Genomic DNA, 22,075 nt, shown 5'->3' on the forward strand with positions numbered 1-22,075 from the left:
AACAAAAAAATATTGTGAGGGCCCCGTATAGTAACATAAAGCCCCTGAAGCAAAGTAACTATCAAATTTGCATTTCACAAAGAAAACAAATTCCATATTGGAAAGGGACTTGAGGGATTAAAAAATGGAGCTAGAGACCGGTTCAAAAGCTGTTGTAATAGCTGAATCAAGGTAGCAATGCTAAGTAAACATTGGCTGAACAATTTTAAGCACTTTAATACATACTGCGTATCTTTAGAAATCTACTTTTGTCAGTTCAGATACATTATTTCACGTTCAATTTTTAACTGAGTAGAAACAAAAATCCCCTGATAATCATACCAGTACTCCTCTTCAGGGACCTTATCCAAAGGTGGATTCAGGCAGTAAATATGATAGGCCATGTTACATTCATCACATAAAACTTGCATGTTGGGTTCATGTTTTCCACCACATACATGACAGGAACAAGTACGACATTTCTTATTTGAGTCTCCACCACAAACGTTACATTCAGGGTCATTTTTCCCTATTAAGAACAAAGTTATAGCAAACTCAGTTTTAAAATCACTTTTATGTCTATGAATCTTATAAAGAAAAATACATAAAAGAGCGTACAGCTTTTTTTAAAGAAAACCATAGGAATATCCTAGTGTAGTACCTTAAAATTTCCCAAACATGGATCAAAATGCCTAGGGATAACACAGTGAACTCACTGGGACACCATGAGATATACTAAAATTTCAAGTGCAATATAACACTCAAAGTTTTTAGAACATAACTACTTAATAAATGAAACTGCTAGATACCATCTATTCTGTAGGTCCAAATCTTTCATTGACTGGACTGAAGTAGAAGGGGTAGGGCTAGTAGGAGTTAGCAAATCCAGTTTGGCTCCCATATAAGCTATATACCCAACACACTATATTAGTAATAGAAGTGGCATTTTTGTTTGTTTTGTTTTCTTTTTTTGGCTGCCATGTATCATATGCAGTTCCCAGGCCAAGGAGCCTATCTAAGCTTCAGTTGAGACCTATGCTGCAATTGTGGTAATGCTGGATCCTTAACATACTGCAATGGGCCAGGGACTGAAACTGCATCTCTGCAGCTACCTGAGCCAAGGCAGTTAGATTCTTAACCCACTGTGCTACAGTGGCATCTCCAGAAGTATCATTTCTAACTCAGTTGGGTTTTTTTTTTTTTTGTCTTTTTGCCATTTCTTGGGCTGCTCTCGTGGCATATGGAGGTTCCCAGGCTAGGGGTCAAATCGGAGCTGTAGCCACCGGCCTATGCCAGAGCCACAGCAGCGCAGGATCCAAGCCACGTCTGTGACCTACACCACAGCTCACGGGCCACGCCGGATTGTTAACCCACTGAGCAAGGGCAGGGATTGAACCCGCAACCTCATGATTCCTAGTCGGATTCGTTAACCACTGCGCCATGTCGGGAACTCCGGTTTTTTTTTTTTTTTTTTTTTAAATCTTACTTGTTATTTGGTTCAGAACTCTGGCAATTAAGAGGTTCCATTTACACACCCCTCCCCACCCTCAGCCTTCCTCATCCAAATCCAAACACCTTTTGCCAAAATATTCACTTAAAATATATATATATGCACATACAATATATGAAAATTAAAAGTATATATATATATACAAAAAACTTACTAATGCTCACTAATACCAACAATTAAATTTAATTGTAATGCTCACTAATACCAACAATTAAATTTAAATGTCAAAAGAGCAACAGTTGGATCGATTTATGAAAAATAAGGTAAATTTGTAGGGTATAATACAGAGGTAGTCAAATACATTGAATTCATAAAGGAAATTGCAGAACAGACTTCTGAAACAAAATTAATTTTATAAATTCACAAAGATGAATTATATACATACAGAAAAATGTTTAGAATGACATGCTGTTAGAATGACTACCTCTTGGGAGTTCTGTAATTTATGTAGTTTTATACTCTGATTTTGTGCATTTGTTAGAAAGTCAACCTGTGAGGAAACTTACCACCTAAGAGCTAGATAAGCAAGAAGGGAAATGGGGAACAGTACTTTACAAGGGGGGGGAGGGGGGAGAAAAAGGCTGCTGACGTCAGTACTAACTTTCTGACTGATTAACTCTGCCTATTCTTGCTAATGAATCAGTTACTATTTTGTTTTACTATTTGTAACATAGCTGTGACAACATATAAGAAATGAAATATCACAGACCTAAAATACCAAAGCCATGTTTAGATTTTTGGTTTGGTGAGTAATCTAATCAATGGCAGTCTGGCTGTGGCTCTGAAATGGTTTCTTTACACACCAAGTTCAAAATTGTAACTCTAACATGATTAGTTATTAGGCAGAGGAGAACAACGAATATATGTGCAGATATACTGGGTGGGAAAGAACAGAAAAACGCTGTTTTATCCAGAGCAAGTCACATTAAATGACTTTACTCATCCAGTTACCTTTATTCTTAGGATCTAACCATGGTAATAGTCACACACAGGAGGCCTGAAGGTTCTTAAGTCTAGATGAATTAGCATTGCAGACTCAAAAAATGAGTATGGCCTAGAGCAATAACATGGAAGTCTTGATCTGTTCAAGGTCTTATTCTAACAAGTGTGGTCAAGAAGACATTGGGCAGGACTCTTTAGTCTTGAGTATTTCTTTTCTGAAATATACTAGACACTGACATGCAGCATAAAGAGATGAATTGCTCTCCACCAAAAAACTCAGAATTCAAAGAGTTTGAAACACTCATTTATTTGGAAAGATAGCAATTGCATCATGAATGAAAAGACCTGGAACCTAGTCCTACCTCTGTTACCAACTACCTGTATGATATTAATCAGTAAAATATAACAAAGAGATACGGCTGCATTCTAAAAGTCTAACAGTTATATAAATGTCATTCATTACCTCCCAGAAATTCAGAGCTCAACCAGCATTATTCTTCTTAGGCCCTAATAGAGTAATTAAAAATTAATCTTAAATGGCCACAACACCAAAGTGCGTTTTTTATTTTGATAGTTTCTAAAATACAGCAAACAGCAAGAAAATGGCAATAAAATGTCAAAAATGAGAAATTATTTCCTTGAAAAAAAATTTTATCATTTGAGAAAAATTAAACCGAAATAACTCTTAGATCAAAATGGTGGTCTTAAAAAGTTTTATAATTCCTCAATAGTTATTCCCTGGCAGTTAAAATGTTAATCATGAACAATACACGCAGTCTCAGCTCATAAGAAAAACCCATACTTAAAAACTTTCCATCTGCCAATGAAAGAGGATGGGCTCCAGGTTTCTCGATCTTGAAGATTTCATTTACAAATCTTATCTGGCAGTCATTTAATTTTCCTTCAGAAGCCCTGTTTAAAAAAGGAAGAAAGGTTAACCTCTGCCAGCAAAATCTAAATGATTAAAACAATTAAAAGTCAGTTTGGAAACACACTGAACACTATTTACAAATGGGAATTATGGCTATGCTCATCACTGAGTTATTGTTTCCAGCAGTAGGAAATGTCTAGTTTTTAATATGTGAGGTCTAATTTTAGTTTTAATATTAGGGAAAAAAATGTTAAGACTTCAATTATCTGATAAGGTAGCTATCCTGTAAATTTAACTTAAAGACTAGGTAAAATGATGCTCCCAATTAAAGACAAACATATGTCTAATAAATAAGCTTCTGGGTAAAGAGATGACCTCTTATCACAAAGAAGTCTTTCAAATACTAAGCCATAGTTTTCACAGACACATTAACAGCTGACTGCATATACTGCTTCAAAATCCTTCAAAATCTCTTGCTATGACTGTCCTTTTAATCTGTCTTTTAAACTTTTGCTTGGTATTTTTGGAGATGTGTTATTTGGTACATACAGATTAAGGATCTTTTTATCTTCTTAACGCATTTTGTATCCAAAGTGTACCTTTAGTTTTTCTGGTTAGCATTTGCTTTGTGACTTAAAATTCTTCCACTTTTTTTTTTGGAGTTCCCGTCGTGGCGCAGTGGTTAACGAATCCGACTAGGAACCATGAGGTTGCGGGTTCGGTCCCTGCCCTTGCTCAGTGGGTTAACGATCTGGCGTTGCCGTGAGCTGTGGTGTAGGTTGCAGACGCGGCTCGGATCCTGTGTTGCTGTGCCTCTGGCGTAGGCCGGTGGGTACAGCTCCGATTCAACCCCTAGCCTGGGAACCTCCATATGCCGCGGGAGCGGCCCAAGAAATAGCAACAACAACAACAACAACAACAACAACAAAAGACAAAAAGACAAAAGACAAAAAAAAAAAAAATTAAAAAAAAAAAATTCTTCCACTTTTTAACTTTTTATGTCAAAAACAAATGCAGGAAACTGCATAGATAAATGTAATCACTAACAACAACAGGAGATAAGACTGCCAACTACCTCAGCACTTGATGTGCTCCCTCCAGTCACAACCTCTTCATCCCTCCCAAGTTTTATTTAATTTTCTTCCATCTCGTCACCTATAGGCCTTTAGCGTATGATACAGTTGTTTCAAAACTAAATTCCCCCCCAGTCTTCTTCCTCACAGTTTAAGAATCCCCATCATTTGTTCTATAGTTTCCCAGAGTATTAATTTTGATATTTGCATTCCCACAGTGTACTTTAAGTAGTTTTTTCTGTCCTTTGTATTTCCAGTAAATTAGCAGTTGGATCTGGAGTAAAGGTCAAAAACCTTGGTTTGCTGCCTGTTTCTGTAAATAAAGTTTTACTGGAACATGGCTATGCCTATTTGTTTTTGTATTCTTCATGGCTGGTTTAGTGCTACAGTAGCAGAGTTGAGTTGTGACAGAGACCATCTGGTGGCCATTTACTATCTGGCTCTTGATAGAAGAAAACCACTCTTATTCTAAATGTTTCATCAAATATAGGTTCGTTTTTTGGGGGTAAAACCATCTATAGGTCTATTTTCATCAGTAAGGACCTAGATATTCAGTTGTCTTTTTCTATGATGACAGTAGCCATAAGATGATCACTGCCTAGATTAATTCACTGGGAATTGGAAAAAGTTGATACTCCAGTTCTATCACTCCCTTTTCACTTTTTTTCTGGAATAATTCTATAAAGAGAAACCTGATCCCAACAATTATTTGTTGACTCAGTGGTATAGCTCATTTAACAAATGTAGATTAAGTACTTTTGTATCAAAAGATACAGTTCTGGAAATCCCATTGTGGCTCAGTGATTAAAGAACCCAATCTAGTCTTGTGAGGAGGCAGGTTTCATCCCTGGCCAGCTTAGTGGGTTAAGTAAGGATCCAGCATTGCCACAAGACGCAGTGTAGGCCAGCAGCTGCAGCTCCAATTGGGCCCCTAGCCTGGGAACTTCCAGATGCTGCAGGTGTGGCCCTTAAAAACAAAAAACAATCAAACAAAAGACACCAAACAAAAAGGTTTTCTAACATCCCATGATCCCATGTAGGTGAAGAGTTTCAGTTTCTCTATTACTTGGAGTTCATGTATTAGAGTTCATTAGAGTTTATTCAGTCTACTCTAGTTATTTTCCTTATTGATGTTCAAACTGTCTCATCTTTGGCCAATGGGATCTTCCAGCAGATTCTCGCAATTTTCATACAAGAGTTTAACAGTCTTTGTGGGCTTCCTATTTTCTGCAATACAAGATGTTCTTAGTTCATCTTGTACATTTTCTGCCCCCAGCCTGGAGTCCTACCCCCAAGAAAGCCTGTTTTCTTTTAGGTGGAAATAGTCACTTAAAGACCACAATTTAGGCACTAGAAAAACTTACTGAAATCAGACTGATCATTATTCCAGGCTTTTCCAAAGAAAAAGAGCTACAAAATTTAGGCATACTGTTAAAACATGTACAAGATACCTCATTGAGTTCATACACTTTCTGTACAAATTTACAACCAACAAGTTTTCTTTCCAAAAGCAATTTATATATGTTTTTCCCCGATCCAATCAGAAAATCCTATTCTCAAAGAAACCAGGGATACCTAAATTAGAATGCTATAAATACTTCTTTGCTTTATCCCACATTACACATAAGACATTTTCACCGGTTGTCATTATTACTGAAAATATTTTAAAATTTCTTCGTATAAACTGTAAGATACTGCAGAAATATATCCAGAGTCATAAAACCATTACATACTATACTTTCTCCTTTAAGTACCTCCTTGACTTCTAGTTCTAAATGCAGAAATATTTTCAATGTGTATCACCACTCTTTATGTCAAATTTCCTTCAGTCATCTTAATAGTATGAAGTTAGTTCTCTACAAGATTACCCAGGAAGGGTACATGAGAACAATACCTCCCGTAGTTCTTTCAAGTTAATGACAGTTTGTCTCCAGCCTTAATACTGAAGGACGGTTTTGCTAGGCTTAAAATTCTTGGCTCACTTTTTTTCCTTCTTTTTTTTTTTTTTGCTTTTTGAGGGCTGCACCCGTGGCACATGGAGGTTCCCAGGCTAGGGTCTAATTGGAGCTAGAGCTGCTGGCCTATGCCACAGCCATGCCAGATCCAAGCTGTGTCTGTGACCTACACCATAGCTCATGGCAACGCCAGATCTTTAACCTGCTGAGAGAGGCCAGCGAACCCACAATCTCCTGGTTCCTAGTCAGATTTGTTTCTGCTGCGCCATGATGGGAACTCCTTGGCTCACCTTTTCTTGACTCATGCATGTATTTCTGAGATGTTTTCCTTGGAAGGGTGTAATCCTGGTTCCGTACGTATTTTTTTCTTTTTCTTCTAATTTTGTATGATTTTGACATCAATACTTTTTTTTTTTGCTTGTTTTTATGATTTTCTTAAATCTTTATAGGGTATAATTTTGCTTAGGTTTGCTAGATCATGGCCATAGAGTTCCAAAAAACTCACCTTTTAAGTTATTTTTGGAGAGGCATTCACAACTATGGCAGCTAATACACATAAATCAATGAAATTAGAACACGCCCTTACGCCATGCACAAAAATAAATTCTAAATGGCTTAAAGACTTCAACATAAAACAAGATACCATAAAACTGCTAGAAGAGAACATTCTATGACATCAACTGTACACATCTTTCCTTAGGTCAGTCTCCTCAGGCAATAGAAATGAAAATAAACCAATGGGACCTAATCAAACTTACAAGCTTTTGCATAGCAAAGGAAACCATTAAAAAACCCAAAAAGACAGCCTATGGAATGGGAGAAAAGTACTTTCAAACAATGCAACTGACAAGGGCTTTATCTCCCAAAAATTCAAACAACTCAACTGCAAAAAAAAACCAACAACCCAACAGAAAAATGGGCAGAAGACCTGAACAGACATTTCCCTAAACAAGACATACAGATGGCCAAAAGGCACCTGAAAAAATGCTTTATATTACTAACTATTACAGAAATGCAAGTCAGATCTACAATGAGGTACCACCTCATACCAGTCAGAATGGCCATCATTAGTAAGTCTACAAATAAATGCTGGAGAGGGTGTATAGAAAAGGGAACCCTCCTACACTGTTGGTGGAATTTAAATTGGTACAACCACTATAGAAACAAGAGTATGAAGGTTCCTCAGAAAACTAAATATAGAATTACTATATGATCCAGCCATCCCACTCTTGGGCATATATCCAAACAAAACTTTAATTAAGGGAGTTCCCATGGTGGAGCAGCAGAAATGAATTTGACTACAAACCATGAGGCTGCAGGTTCGATCCCTAGCCTTGCTTAGTGGGTTAAGGATCCAGTGTTGCCATGAGCTGTGATGTAGGTTGCAGATGTAGCTTGGATCTGGCGTTGCTGTGGCTGTGGCGTAGGCCTGCAGGTGTAGCTCTGATTAGACCCCTAGCCTGGGAACCTCCATGTGCTGCAGGTGCATCCCTAAAATGACAAAAGACAAAACAAAACAAACAAAAAACAAAAACCCCAAAAAACCCAAAAAACTTTAATTGAAAAAGCTATGTGCACCCCTACGTTCACCGTGACACTATTCACAATAGCAAAGACATGAAAACAACCTAAATGTCTGCCCACAGATGAATGGATACAGATGTGGTACATATATATACAATGGAATACTACTCAGCCATAAAAAGAAACAAAATAATGCCATTTGCAGTAAAAAGAAACAACATAATGCCATTTGCAGCAACATGGATGAACTAGACAGTCTCATACTAAGCAAAGTCAGTCAGAAAAAGACAAATACTCTATGATATCACTTTTATCTGGAATCTAATACATGGTGCAAATGAACCTATCTACAGAAAAGAAACAAATTCAGGGACATGGAGAACAGACTTGTGCTTGCCAAGGGGGAGGGAGAGGGAGCAGGATGGACTGGGAGTTTGGGGTTAGTGGATGCAAACTATAGTATTTTGAGTGGATAAGCAATGAGATCCTGTTGTATAGGCCAGGGAACTGTATCTAATCACTTGTGATGAAACATGATGGACAATAATGTGAGAAAAACAATGTATGTACAACTGGGTAACTGTGCTATACAGCAGAAATTGGCAAAACAGTGTAAATCAACTATACTTAAGAAATTAAAAAGAAAAACTATGGCAGCTAAGATCTAATATGACAGAAAGCACATCAGTAGTAGTCTGAGTAGAGTAAGTCTGAATAAGAGTGCTACAAAACCAGATAGCTTAAGCTTAAACTTAAATCACTTTTCCACTCATTTATCATTTTTATTTATTTATTTATTTATTTGGCTTTTCTAGGGCCGCACCCACGGCACATGGAAGTTCCCAGGCTAGGGATCGAATTGGAGATGTAGCTGCCAAGCCCACGCCAGAGCCACAGCAACGCGGGATCCAAGCCATGTCTGCAACCCACACCACAGCTCACGGCAACGCCGGATCGTTAACCCACTGAGCAAGGGCAGGGACCGAACCCGCAACCTCATGGTTCCCAGTCGGGTTCATTAACCACTGAGCCATGATGGGAACTCCTCATTTATCATTTTAGTTCAAGGTTTACCAACATTCATTTCTTCTGCACAAAACCGATAAAGCCACAGATCACAAACATGTAAATAGTCAATTCATTCCTTTGGGAAACACTATACTACACTGAAATGTAATTTACCAACAACTGTAAAATGCATTTTTTTATGTATTACCAAAAAAGAAACTGGCCTGCAGTGAGTCAAGAGGAAACCTCAAATAAAGATGGAATACCAAAGGGAAGGCAACAAATATACAATGTGTTATTTTATGAAACTCCAAGAAAGAAAACAGCTCAAGATGAGGTGTCTACAAAAAGGACCCTTAAATAAAGCTAGAATGACAAGGAACTCTGCTCATGTTACAGATAAATGAGAAATAAACCACCTTGCAGACACGTTAAAAAAAAATGCCTGTTTCACTATTATTGCTGGGTATAAGGAAAAAAGTACCTCCTGAGAGTTGAACCACAAGGTATGAATCATGCATGGTTGCAGGTATCAATTCATACTACCTGTGTGGTCTAGAAAAGCTCAAGCAGAAAATCTAACTCCACATTAGATGACACTCCAAGGTGACTACAAGAAGCAAACTCAAATCCCTGAAAGAATTCAACTTTAGTCAATCCAATAGCAATTTTAAGATATATCCTTAATTTCAGAAATATTAACGTGTGGAGAACTGTTATTTTAAATTCTATGAAATAATATATTTTGATTATTTAGTATTGTTGAATATCTAACTTTAACTACTGCTTAGAACAGGGCCTCACACACAGCAGCAAACAAAAAGTCGAAACATTAACATTCCAGTGGTAATGGGAACATAATAGGCCCTCAAGATGTTCATGTCCTAGGTCTAGGAACCTGTGAATACTTTACCTTACATAGCAAAAAGGACTTAGACATAATTAAAATTAATACCTTGAAAAAGGATTAACCAGATAGTCTCAATGTAATCACATTTGACTTTGAAAAGTAGAAAAGGGAAGAAAGAGCCTGCGGGAGATGTGACTACAAACATATAGTAAAAAAAAAAAAAAAAAAAAAAAAATGCAACTTGAGTTCCCAATGGGGTGCAAGGGGATTGGTGGCATCTCTGCAGCACCAGGATGTACATTCGATCTCTGGCCTGGTACAGTTGGTTAAAGGATCTGGCATTGGCACAGCTGCAGTGTAGGTTGGCAACTGCGGCTCATGTCTGACTCCCTAATGCCACAGGGCAGTCAAAAATGGAGAGAGAAAACAATATAAAAAGCAACTTTGGCAGCTTTAATAACTGAGGAAGTAGGCCAAGGGTCTTGAAAATTTCATTTAAACCTTAAACTTTCGTTTTGAATTTTCTTCAAAGCTCAAATAGAAGATGACAAGCTAAAAATAGAATTTGATAACCAGAATTAGGCAACAAGTTTAAGCATATTCACTCTTTGGTACTCACAAATTAAAAACAGAAACAAGCAGAAGTTCCCTTGTGGCACAGGTTAGGGATCTAGCCTTGCCATAGCTGTGGTGCAGACTGCAACGGTGGTGTGGGTTCCATTCTTGGTTCAAGATTTCCACATGCCACGGGTGCAGCCAAAATTTAAAAATTGATCATTAATCTTCTGAGTCAGAGAAATTCTCAATTATTTTCAATCTACAAGAACACTTCATGGTTCAACCTAATAAACAAAATCATACTGAAGACGTAAATAAATGGCGAGAAATCACATTGATGGATTAGATTTAATGCAGTACCTATCAAATTCCCTGCTTTGTCATATTATGAAAGTATAGGACTGACGTAAGAACACACATACAAAAAGGACACACAAGAGACCATTAACACAGGATAGAGAGCAGATGGATGCTTCAAATATAATGATACTTGACGAGGTGATACTGAAGATCAATGAGGGGAAAAATGGGCCTTTTCAATAAATGTTGTTAGGAAAAGTGATTATTTTCATGTCTCAATTACCTCACACTGTACAATAAACCTGCTTCAAGAGGATTAAGGACCTAATCAAAGAAAAATCATTAAGCTTTTGTAAGGTAATAACGGAAATTATCTTTATGCTCTCTGGGTATGGAAAAGTTTCTTTCCCTTCCTCCACCCCACTCCTTATTTGAGATATAACTGACAACACTGCATACATTCAAGGTGCCCAACATAATGATTTATGTGTATCTTGACAAATTATCAGCACAGAACGTTTAATATCCATCACCTAACAGTTACAATTTTTCTTATGATGAGAACTTTTTAAAAAAAATTTATTTTTTTTTCCCCACTGTACAGCAAGGGGATCAAGTTATCCTTACATGTATGCATTTTTCCCCCCACCCTTTGTTCTGTTGCAACATGAGTATCTAGACATAGATCTCAATGTTACTCAGCAGGATCTCCTTGTAAATCTATTCTAAGTTGTATCTGATAACCCCAAGCTCCCGATCCCTCCACTCCCTCCCTCTCCCATTGGGCAGCCACAAGTCTATTTTCCAAGTCCATGATTTTCTTTTCTGTGGAGATGTTCACTTGTGCTGGATATTAGATTCCAGTTCTAAGTGATATCATATGGCATTTGTCTTTGTCTTTCTGACTCATTTCACTCAGTATGAGATTCTCTAGTTCCATCCATGTTGCTGCAAATGGCATTATGTCATTCTTTTTTATGGCTGAGTAGTATTCCATTGTGTATATATATACCACATCTTCCTAATCCAATCATCTGCTGATGGACTTTTAAGATCTACCCTCCATTATACAACTACAGATGTGATAAATTAAAAAAAAAGAACAAAAAATAAATTTAAAAAATAGTATATGGTCAAAAAATAAATAAATAAAAGTTAAAAAAAGAAGAAAAAAAATATATATAGACTTTCATTAGAATCAATAATACAATGCTCCAAAATTTTATGGTAAGCCTGCCAGGATAGCCAAAAAAAAAAAAAAAAAAATAGCAGTTCCTTTCCCTTTAACATATTTTATATTCAAGTGAAAACTAGTTGAATATAAGACAAGAACAAAAGTTGAATACAGGTGGTAAGATGCCATAGACCCAATGAACAACAGGTGTTAAGCAACATTTTTCTTCCCATTTTGTTTCCATTATATTTTAACTTACATCATCAGGAACATACTTATCTATAATTTTGAATTCTCTACTTTTATTTAAACATTTACATTGTAACATGACCTTTTCTCATGTTACTAAGTTTCTTCTGAAAATATTTTAGTGGTTGTATGATAATTCTATTTTATGAATATGTTATCATTTTATTTAGTCATTCCCCCCACCAGCAACTGTTAAGCATTTTGTTGTTTCCATTTGGGGCTACTGTAAATAAGTGCATAATGAACATCTTTATACATATATTCTGAACAGTTACTGATGTATAATTGACATACTAAATGACATATAGTCTACCCTCTAAGTAACTTCCAAACATATATAGAGTATTGTGAACTAGAGCCACCAGGCTGTTTACATCCCTAGAATGTATAAACTTACAAATCTAAGTTTGTACCTTTTGACCATGTTCACCTAGCCCCCATCCTGGCCAAGCCCAGAAAGTTTCTTAAAGCAAAACACCGAAAGCGTAAGCACTGGAGGAGATTCATGATAAATTCAACTACTTTAAATTAAAAATACTATTCAAACATAGGGAAAAAAGATAAGCCATAAAATTGGAGTATTTTGGAAGAAGGATCAAGATGGTGGAGGAGGACAAAGATGTGGTATTCACCTTTTCCCACAAACACATAAAAAAACACACATCTGCATGTAGAATGGTTTGCACAGAACATCTACTCAGTGCTGGTGGAAGACCTTAAACCTCCAAAAATAGCAAGAAACCTTCCACCCGAGTACAATAAAAGGAAAGAAAAAAAAAAGATATAAAAGGTCAAGGACAGAACTAGCACTCCTGAGAGAGAGAGCTATTAAAGAGGAAAGAAATACACATCCTAGGAAATCACCTAACCAATGGGGTTATCAGCCAAGATGGAGGGACCTCAAAGTCACAGAGAAGGGCACAGCAGCTGAACTGAGGAGGGCAAACCAGACTGAGAGCCACACAGACCATCTGTACTACTTTGCCTGGACACCCACAACCTGAGTCCCTCTGCCGGGGGCTGTGCTGAGACTCAGGCTTTGGAGGTCAGTTCCAGGGAGAAGACTAGGGTTGGCTGTGTTGAGACAGCCTGAGAGGCTAGGGAGCGGTGCACCATAGGCTTGGGAGCCAAGCACCACAGCCGAGGGAACCTGGGAGGAGGTCTGGACCCACAGGAGAAGCCAGGAACCCCTGTTGGTGAGAGGACAAAGGACAGACGGCCATAGGACTATCTTTCCCTGCACACACACAGACTCTCAGAGGGCAGGATGCCTCTAGCACAAGCTACTGGTGGCAAGGCACCACTTGCCCAGGCCACAGGCAGCAGGGGGACTAAGTGCATAGCAGCACCACTTGTGCTTGGTCTATAGGCAGTGTCGGGGGCAAACCACAGCAGTCACCTCAGACTAGAGGTGGGCGTGGCTCTCCACCACTCAGGCACAGAGTTATTTTAAGGAGACCCCATAAGGCTATAGGCTGATTTCTCTACAGAAATACTACATGCCAGCAGAGAGTGGCAAGATACAAAGTTCTAAAAGGGAAAATTCTGCAGCCTAGAATACTCCACCCAGCAAGAATATCATTTAAAATAGAAGGATAAATAAAAAAATTTAAAAACTATTGTAAAAACAACAAACACAAGGAACAGCAAAAGGATAAACAAAGATGTTAAAAAAGGACTTCAAAACTCACAAAATATGGGGAAGGAAATAAGAAAATTCACTCTTTCAGAACGAGTTTGAGGTGATATAGGAAGGAGTTAACATACTTGAAAAACAAGACTACCACAAAACAAAACCATAGATTACATCCACAAAAACTCAAAACGCGAAGATAACACAAGCATAAAATAAGAGGAAATCAACCGAAAAAAAAGGGGAACCAAAGAGAAACATAGACTCAACTAGAAAACAAGGTTTAAAATGGAAATAAATACATATTTATCAATAATTACCCTAAATGTCAATGGGTTTAATGCTCCAATCAAAAGACAGAGTGGCAAATTGTATAAAAAAGCAAGAGCCTACAATATGCTTGCTGTCTACAAGAGAACTCAACTTAGGGCAAAAGACACACAAATTCAAAGCGAGGGGATGGAAAAAGTTATTTCATGAGAATGGAAAAGACAGGAAAGCAGGAGTTATAATATTCATATCAGACAAAATAGACTGTAAAACAAAGGCCATAAAGAAAGACAGAGAGGGATACAATTTAATGATAAAAGGATCCGTTCAAGAAGAGGCTATTATACTTGTCAATATATATGCCCCTAACATAAAAGTACCCAAATACATACAGCAAATACTAACAGACATGAAAGGAGATACTGATGGAAGATAATAGTAATAGACTTTAAAAACCCACTCGCATCAATGGACAGATCCTCTAGACAGAAATCAATATGGCAGAAGTGATGCTAAATGACACAAGAAAAAAGTTAAGACTTCATTGACATTTTCAGGACATTACATCCAGAAAAATCAGAATATACATTCTTTACGAGTGCACATGGAATATTTTCAAGGACTGAGCACATACTGGGGCACAAAACTAACCTCAACAAATTTAAGAGTATAGAAATTACTTCAAGCAACTTCTCTGACCACAATGACATGAAACTAGAAATCACCCACAGGGAAAGAAATGAGAAAAAAATGACTACTACGTGGAAACTAAACAACATGCTACTAAAAAACCAATAGGTCAATGAGCAAATCAAAAGGGCAATTAAAAAACACCTCAAGATAAATGATAAACACAATCATTTAAAATCTATGGTATGCTGCAAAAGCAGTTCTTAGAGGGAAGTTCACAGCAACACAGGTTTTGCTCAGAAAAGAAAAATCTCAAATGGACAACCCACCACCTTAAAGAATGAGAAAAAGATGAACAAACAAAACTTAAAGTCACCAGAAGGAAGGAAATCATAAAGGAAATAAAATCATAAAGAAAATCATAAAGATCAGAGAGGAAATCAATTTCATAGAGATTCAAAAAACAATAGAAAAAAAAAATGAATACAACCAAGAGCTGGTTCTTTGAAAGGGTAAACAAGATTGACACACCTCTGGCCAGACTTGCCAAAAAGAGGAGGAAAATAACAAACAAAATAAGAAATGAAAAAGGAGAAATCTCAATGGATACTACATAGCTGCAAAAAACCATAAGTAAATACTATGAACAATTAAATGCCAACAAATTTGACAACCCAGAAGAAATGGACAACTTCCGAGAGACTCAAAATCTGCCACAACTGAATCAAGAAGAAATAGGTCAATTCAACAGACTGATCACTAAAAGTGGAACTGAGTATGGTGGGGGTTCCCACTGTGGCACAGTGGTTAATGAATCTGACTAGGAACCATGAGGTTGCGGGTTTGATCCCTGGCCTTGCTCACTGGGTTAAGGATCTGGCATTGCCATGAGCTGTGGTGTATGTCACAGATGCTGCTCGGATCATGCATTGTGGTGGCTCTGGTGTGGGCCACTGGCTACAGCTCCGATTAGATCCCTAGCCTGGGAACCTCCATATGATGTGGGAGCTGCCCTAGAAATGGCAAAAAGACAAAAAACAAAAACAAAAAATCCTGAGTATGTAATAAAAACACTCCCTACAAACAAATGTCCAGGACCAGATGGCTTCACAGGTGAATTCTACTAAACATGCAAATAACTTATTCCCATTCTTCGTGAACTTTTTCAAAAGGTTCAAGAAGGAACACTCCCAAAGACCTATGAAGCCACCATCACTGTAATATCAAAACCAAACAAAGATACCACCAAAAATCAAACTATAGGCCAATAGCCTGGATGAATATGGATGTAAAAGTTCTCAAACATTTTAGCCATCTGAATTCACATATTAAAAAAAAAAAAAAAAAAAAAAAGATCATACACCACGACCAAGTGGGATTTATCCCAAATTCACAAAGATGGTTCAACATACACAAATCAACGTCATACACCACATTAACAAAAGTTAAAAACCACATGATCATCTCAATAGATGCAGAAAGAGCATTTGACAAAATCCAACATCCGTTCATGATAAACTCTTACCAAAGTGGGTATGGAGGGAACAAACCTTAATATAATCAAAGCCCTTTATGGCAAACCCACAGCCAATATAATACTCAGAGAAAAGCTGAATTTTAAGTTGCTTGGAAATCTGTTAATTGAGTTGCATTCTTAGCCTGACAGAAGAATCACACTTGTTTGCTTAACTTTCACAAGCTTTCCTAAACTAAGCTCACAACATTCTTTACCTTAGAAGTCAACAGTTTTTCCATGAAGGGTACAAAGTACAGAGTTTATAATTCTGTAAGCCTCAATTACAACTACCCAACAATACTGTTGAGCACAAAAAAACAGCCATAGTCAGTATATAAATGGCTGTGTTTTGATTAAACTATTTTCATAAAAACAGGTAGCCAGTAGGCCATAGTTTACAACCCCTGCTTTGTATTATCCTAATCAGACATTTGATTTAGATTTGTCACCTCCACGTTCTTACAAATGCATGATATAGATATCCATTACATATGTAATATATAATGCATATATCAGTTAACCAGAACTTTCAAGAATATTAATTTAACTGCTTCCCTTCAGTAAAAAAACTGTCCAAGGTCACTCTGGTATCCCCAACGCTCAATGCAAATGTACTTCTAAAAATTCATTCGCAAGAAATGCACAAAATGCATATACCAGGTTATTATAAAAGAACTGAAATTACTTTAACAGGTTTTATAAGAAAGTAAATTAGTGACTATCCAATAAACTTTATTCAGAAGAATAGTTTCACTGAAAGATGGTGAAAACAATGCACAGTACTGTACCACTTGAAGGAAATATCTGAGTAATTTGGTTTCTTGGGTGACATTTTTCATTTTTATTTCTCTTTGTTAAGTTCTTAAGTTAAAGAAAATTACTGTGAAGGTAAATTTTTTACTAGTCTTACAAGTCCAGCATAGCTGGTTAGGTAGACATTCACTGCTATCACAGTATTAACATAGATACTCAGCAACCTTAGCTACTGAAATGCTTTTGTATATTATTTGATTTAATCTATAAGAATCCTGGGCAATAGGCAGGGATTTTTCCAGTAAGATTCAATTATTTCCCAAGGTGCTTTCCAGTAACACTGCCTGCCTTAAAGTAGCAATGGAGATTAAAGGGCCATTCTTAATATGAAATTCTCAAGAATTTATTTAAAAGCTCTCCTTTAGTATGGAAATTTCCATATTTCATATATTCCATGCTTTTTTACTAAATAAAGTGTGCTCTACCCTCCAAAATTCCATTCCTTGATTGATTTGGTGATTAAATGTCATCGGTGAAAAGAATCTTACCCCAAGAAGACAGTCACCCGAAGTTCTTTTTTGGTCCTTGAGATGGTCTTCAATGTGGTAATTTCTGCATCAAACCAAAATCCTCTATTACTAGGACTTTCTACATTGTAATTAACCATTACCACATCACCGACATTTAGTTGATTCCATTTCAAAGTGGTTCTAGCTCGTGGCCGAAGATCCTTGACATTTATTTCTACAGTGCCACTTTCTGGATATCTAAAGAGATTAAAAAAAAAAAAAAAATCACAGGCTACTGCTTATGCTTATCACCAAAGAAAACTACAATTACATGTAACATACATAAAAATGTAATCATATTATTCTTAATGATACTTAAAATAAATGATATTTATTCCTGATTTTTAACTGTCAGAATAAACAATTCTTGCTAAAAATCTTAGCAAGAAATTCCCTGCTAGCTTGGGGGGGAGAGTGAGAATAGGGGTAAGTAAAAAAGCCAAGTTCTGAGAGAGTTTCCTTGTGGCACATTAGGTTAAGGATCCAGTGTTCTCACTGCTGTGGCATGGGTTCGATCCCTGGCCCAGGAACTTCCCCATGCTGCAGGTGCAGCCAAAGAAAAAAACAAAAAAAACCCACGTTCTTCTTGTTCCACATTTTCTTAACCCAAGTTTAAAAATTAATAAGACTAGATGCTGACCTTTTCTTGAACTTGAAACCAGTTCATCAAGTTCTGCCATTTGCTTTATACATAGTAAGAACAAACTTAGTATATTTTCAATGATCTCTATTTTTCCAGGAAGGAAAAATTAAAAATTCTAGTTCATACATGTAACTAGCTCACTAGTAATGGCAAAACCAATAGGAAAACAAACAAACAAAAAAACCCATAAAGCCTGGAATTTTATGTGCATCAGAAGGTAGAACCACATACAAGTATTCTATCGGAATTTTTATTTTTTTGAATTTCTAAAGCTAAGCTTAACAAACCTACACCTGACCTGAACCTAAAGCTTTAGTTTTAAACCTTCGTTCGTTCAATTATTTGGCCTACCATCTGGTTATCAACAGGCCAAAGACAGCAATGTAACAGTCTACAATGGTTTCTATAGAATTAAGATCTGTCATCTTTACCTATTGCTAGCCAGTAGAGGGGCAAGGAGATGAGTAAGACCTGGTTCCTGCTCTTAGAAAACTCCACCTACTGGGATAGTCTCAACTGTCAAAGCAGTAGTTCTCTATCAAGCAGTGGTTCTCAAACCAGTGGTTCCATCTGGGAACATGCTACAAATGCCAACTCTTAGGCTCCACTCCTGATCTGACTCAGAAATTCTGGGAGTGAGACCCAGCAATTTATTTTCACAAACCTCAGTAATTCTAAATCATATTCAAGTTTGGTAAGCTGTCATGCTGTAGAAACACAAGAACAGTTAATTACCATACCCTTATGTGACAGCATTATAACAACTGACTAGCCTACTCAAACTGTAAGTGGATCTGAAGTTGGAAGCATTTCTAGCACCTAGCCTCGGTTCTTCCCAGTCAAGTAAGTAGTATGCAGGCCTAAGACTCCCACAGTATATGTAACTCATTTATAATAACTGGCTATTAATCCTGAGTGGGATCTTTAATCACTCAAGTTAATCAAGTTTCTTCAAATTTGAAGTAACTGGGGTGGGGGAGAATTTCAGGATTAGCAAGGGGCCTCAGAACAGACACGGTCCATTTACCCTCTCAGGGCTGTAATTTCCTTTTACCACCAGCCTCCCCAGTAACCATGCAACCTCTGCTCAGACAGTCAGGAGAGGGAAGCTTTAACCCTAAGAAAAGCTATTCAGTCTTCATGTAGCTCTGACAAAGAAAGAGAATATACTTGATACCAAATTGAAGATAAGCTTTAGAATTCATTCGCTGAAAAAATTCCATGAAGAAATCTATACAGTCTATCAAAGACCTGATCCTCTGCAGTCTAAATGTTGTCACCCTTTATCTTGAGTGTAATACCCTTTAAGTGAATTTTCTTCAACTGAAAAAAGATTTTGAATCCTTTATCTTCTTGGTGTCTTCACTCAAAATATGTTCTCGTTTCAGCCTGTCTGGGTTTAAATTCCATTTTAGCTTTCTGCTACTGTGTATCCCTGGGAAAGTTACTAAACTTCTGTATTTTAATTTTACACACTTGTTTAGTTCATCTAACTCATGTGTAAAACTTACCTACTGGTAACTACCTCATGTGGTTGTTTTGAGAATTAAAATGAGAACATTTTTAACTAGGTATTTTAGAGCTTTTCCAATTCTAAAGTTGTGAATTTGTTTCCTGACTCAATATTCTTAAGGCCATATAGAATACAAAACTTCTTTCAGTGAAGTTTTTCTCAGCTACAATGTGATTTACGTCTACATTGCATTAACATGTATCTCTGTATGTCTAATCCAGTAAAAAAGACTGTTCCACTGGCAAAAAAAATTCTCCATTTGCCTAAGTTTGCCAGAATTATATACAAAGAATGGAAATATTTTGAACTAAGTTTTAAAATTTTACATAAAATCTCACTTATTGGAGAGAAGTAAATCATTCCATACAGAAGAAATTTAAGCTACGTTTACCCTAAAACTAAATTTGTATTATTTCAAAACAGAATTATATAGTAGAGCATATGAATATTTACTTGATGTGTAGAGTAAGTGTGTCAAGGTCAAATTATGAAAAAGTATACTCTAATGCTACACCCAAGAGACGTTAAGTCAGTTGATACATAAAAAGATACTATGTGCAAGGGACCCATAAAACTACTCTTACCAAAATCACTAACATGCCAGGGATCAAATATCGCTATTAATCTTCTCCTGAGCACCTTATAATCTATATATATCTTTTTGTCTTTTTGCTATTTCTTTGGGCCTCTCCTGCGGCACATGGAGGTTCCCAGGCTAGGGGTCGAATCGGAGCTGCAGCCACTGGCCTACGTCAGAGCCACAGCAACGCGGGATCCGAGCTGCGTCTGCCACCTACACCACAGTTCACGGCAACGCCGGATTGTTAAGCCACTGAGCAAGGGCAGGGACTGAACCCGCAACCTCATGGTTCCTAGTCGGATTCGTTAACCACTGCGCCACGACGGGAACTCCTATAATCTATATATATCTTAACATCACATAAAGTGATGACTCAAAAGCTCTGTTCCAACCCTAATTTCTCTCTTCAGATTTATGTATGTATCTAACCACATCTCCAACATGTATGTGTCAGGAGCACCTCAAATTCAAGTAATTCCCCCATCCCGTAATCTGTTCTATATACTCTAAAATTGTTATACTCCCAGAAATTGGAGTTATCCCTAATTCCTCCATCCAATTATTAAGTCCTCTTTACGCTATACTGTTAAATTTAATATAACTTTACCCATTTAGTGAAGATGTGCATTTCTGAGACTACTGTAAAGGCCAATACATCTGTCTTTAGGATTACACCTTAGATCCATCATTCTTTTGCCAAAGATACTAAAACACAGATCTACTTAAAATATTTTGTGAAGTCTGAAGATCTAATCATAGGCTGTGGGAAAACACAGACATTATCACTCATTGATGGGAATACAAGTGGTACTCTCCCTGTGTAGAAGGGAATTCGACAATACCCAGCAAATCTGCCTCTAAATTTACCTTTAAAACACTTTTTACAAAGTTAAAAGTTTAGTGGAGTTCCCATTGTGGCGCAGCAGAATCCAACTAGGAACCATGAGGTTGTGGGTTCAATCCCTGGCCTTGCTCAGTGGGTTAAGGATTCGGTGTTGCCGTGAGCTGAGGTGTAGGTCGCAGATGTGGCTTGGATCTGGCACTGCTGTGGCTGTGGTGTAGGCCGGCAGCTATAGATCCAATTGGACCCCTAGCCTGGGAACCTCCATGTGCTGAGGGTGCAGCCCTAAAAAGATAAAAAATTAAAGAAAAAAAGGTTAAATATAGTTAATTTAGAATGTTTTAGTTTCTAATGTACAACAAATATATTTACCTTTTGATCCAAGAATTCCACTTCTGGGAATTCATCCCAAACATAAATAACAAAAACCTCCATAAAAAGACACATGCACAAGGCTATTAATAGCTGCACTAGCTATAGCATCAGGACTAAAAACCATCAAATGGCCTCAATAGGCAACTACTTAATATATCTTATAATCATATAAGATATATTATGCTCCTATAAAAACAAGTGTCGTATCTGCTATAGAGTGCTACATATACACTGACGCCAAAAAAACCAAAAAACCAAGATGAAAACAGTGTTTTTAGTGTGATACTCCTTAATGAGTTTGTGTGGAAATGCAACATACCTGTATATGTACTTATGTGTGTAAATATGTGTGAGTATATATGCCATCATACACAGAAGGATAAACCAAAGTAATATAATTACTACAGAAAGGAAGAGGCAGTTCCCTTGTGGTCAGTGGGTTAAGAACCCAACATTGTCACTAGAATTGCTCAGGTAGATGCCATGCCATGGGTACAATCCCTAGCCTAGGAATTTCTTCATGTTATAGGCGTGGCCCCGTCCACCAAAAAAAAAAAATAAAGCTAAGAACTAGGGCAGAGGAACCAAGATGGCCAAGACAGCCACTTTTCTTTAATGTACTTGTTTTGGAAATTTACCTATAGAACCATGCAATGTTTCACATCATTACAAAACAAAATATACAAAATATGAGAAATTCCAAAAACCAAAAGCTAAAGTAAAAAAAAAAAAAAAACAAACAAAACCACCTTAGCTATT

The 22,075-nt window shown here is 37.1% G+C and overlaps 1 protein-coding gene across 12 annotated transcripts in view; it reads right to left on the reverse strand.

The window, feature by feature from the left end:
• UHRF2 (ubiquitin like with PHD and ring finger domains 2) overlaps window positions 1–22,075 on the reverse strand; it is a 77,405-nt gene that overhangs the window by 23,995 nt on the left and 31,335 nt on the right. For 9 of the 12 annotated variants that reach the window (XR_014822027.1, XR_014822037.1, XR_014822034.1 and 6 more), the window contains 3 exons: window positions 17,344–17,562; window positions 3,234–3,343; window positions 322–508 (listed from right to left, as the gene is read on the reverse strand). Coding sequence is in view for 3 of the 12 variants with exons in the window: in XM_021063938.2 (XP_020919597.1) it covers window positions 322–508; window positions 3,234–3,343; window positions 17,344–17,562 (516 nt within the window). In the remaining 9 variants the exon portion in view is untranslated. The remainder of the gene's footprint in view (window positions 1–321; window positions 509–3,233; window positions 3,344–17,343; window positions 17,563–22,075) is intronic. The other 3 variants (XR_014822041.1, XR_014822043.1, XM_021063942.2) reach the window with 1 other exon arrangement.

Source organism: Sus scrofa, chromosome 1 (assembly GCF_054392235.1).
Source record: "Sus scrofa isolate SSC_HxYL_T2T_F1_AM1 chromosome 1, Sscrofa_HxYL_maternal_Yorkshire_Landrace_v2.0, whole genome shotgun sequence".
Lineage (NCBI taxonomy): Eukaryota > Metazoa > Chordata > Mammalia > Artiodactyla > Suidae > Sus > Sus scrofa.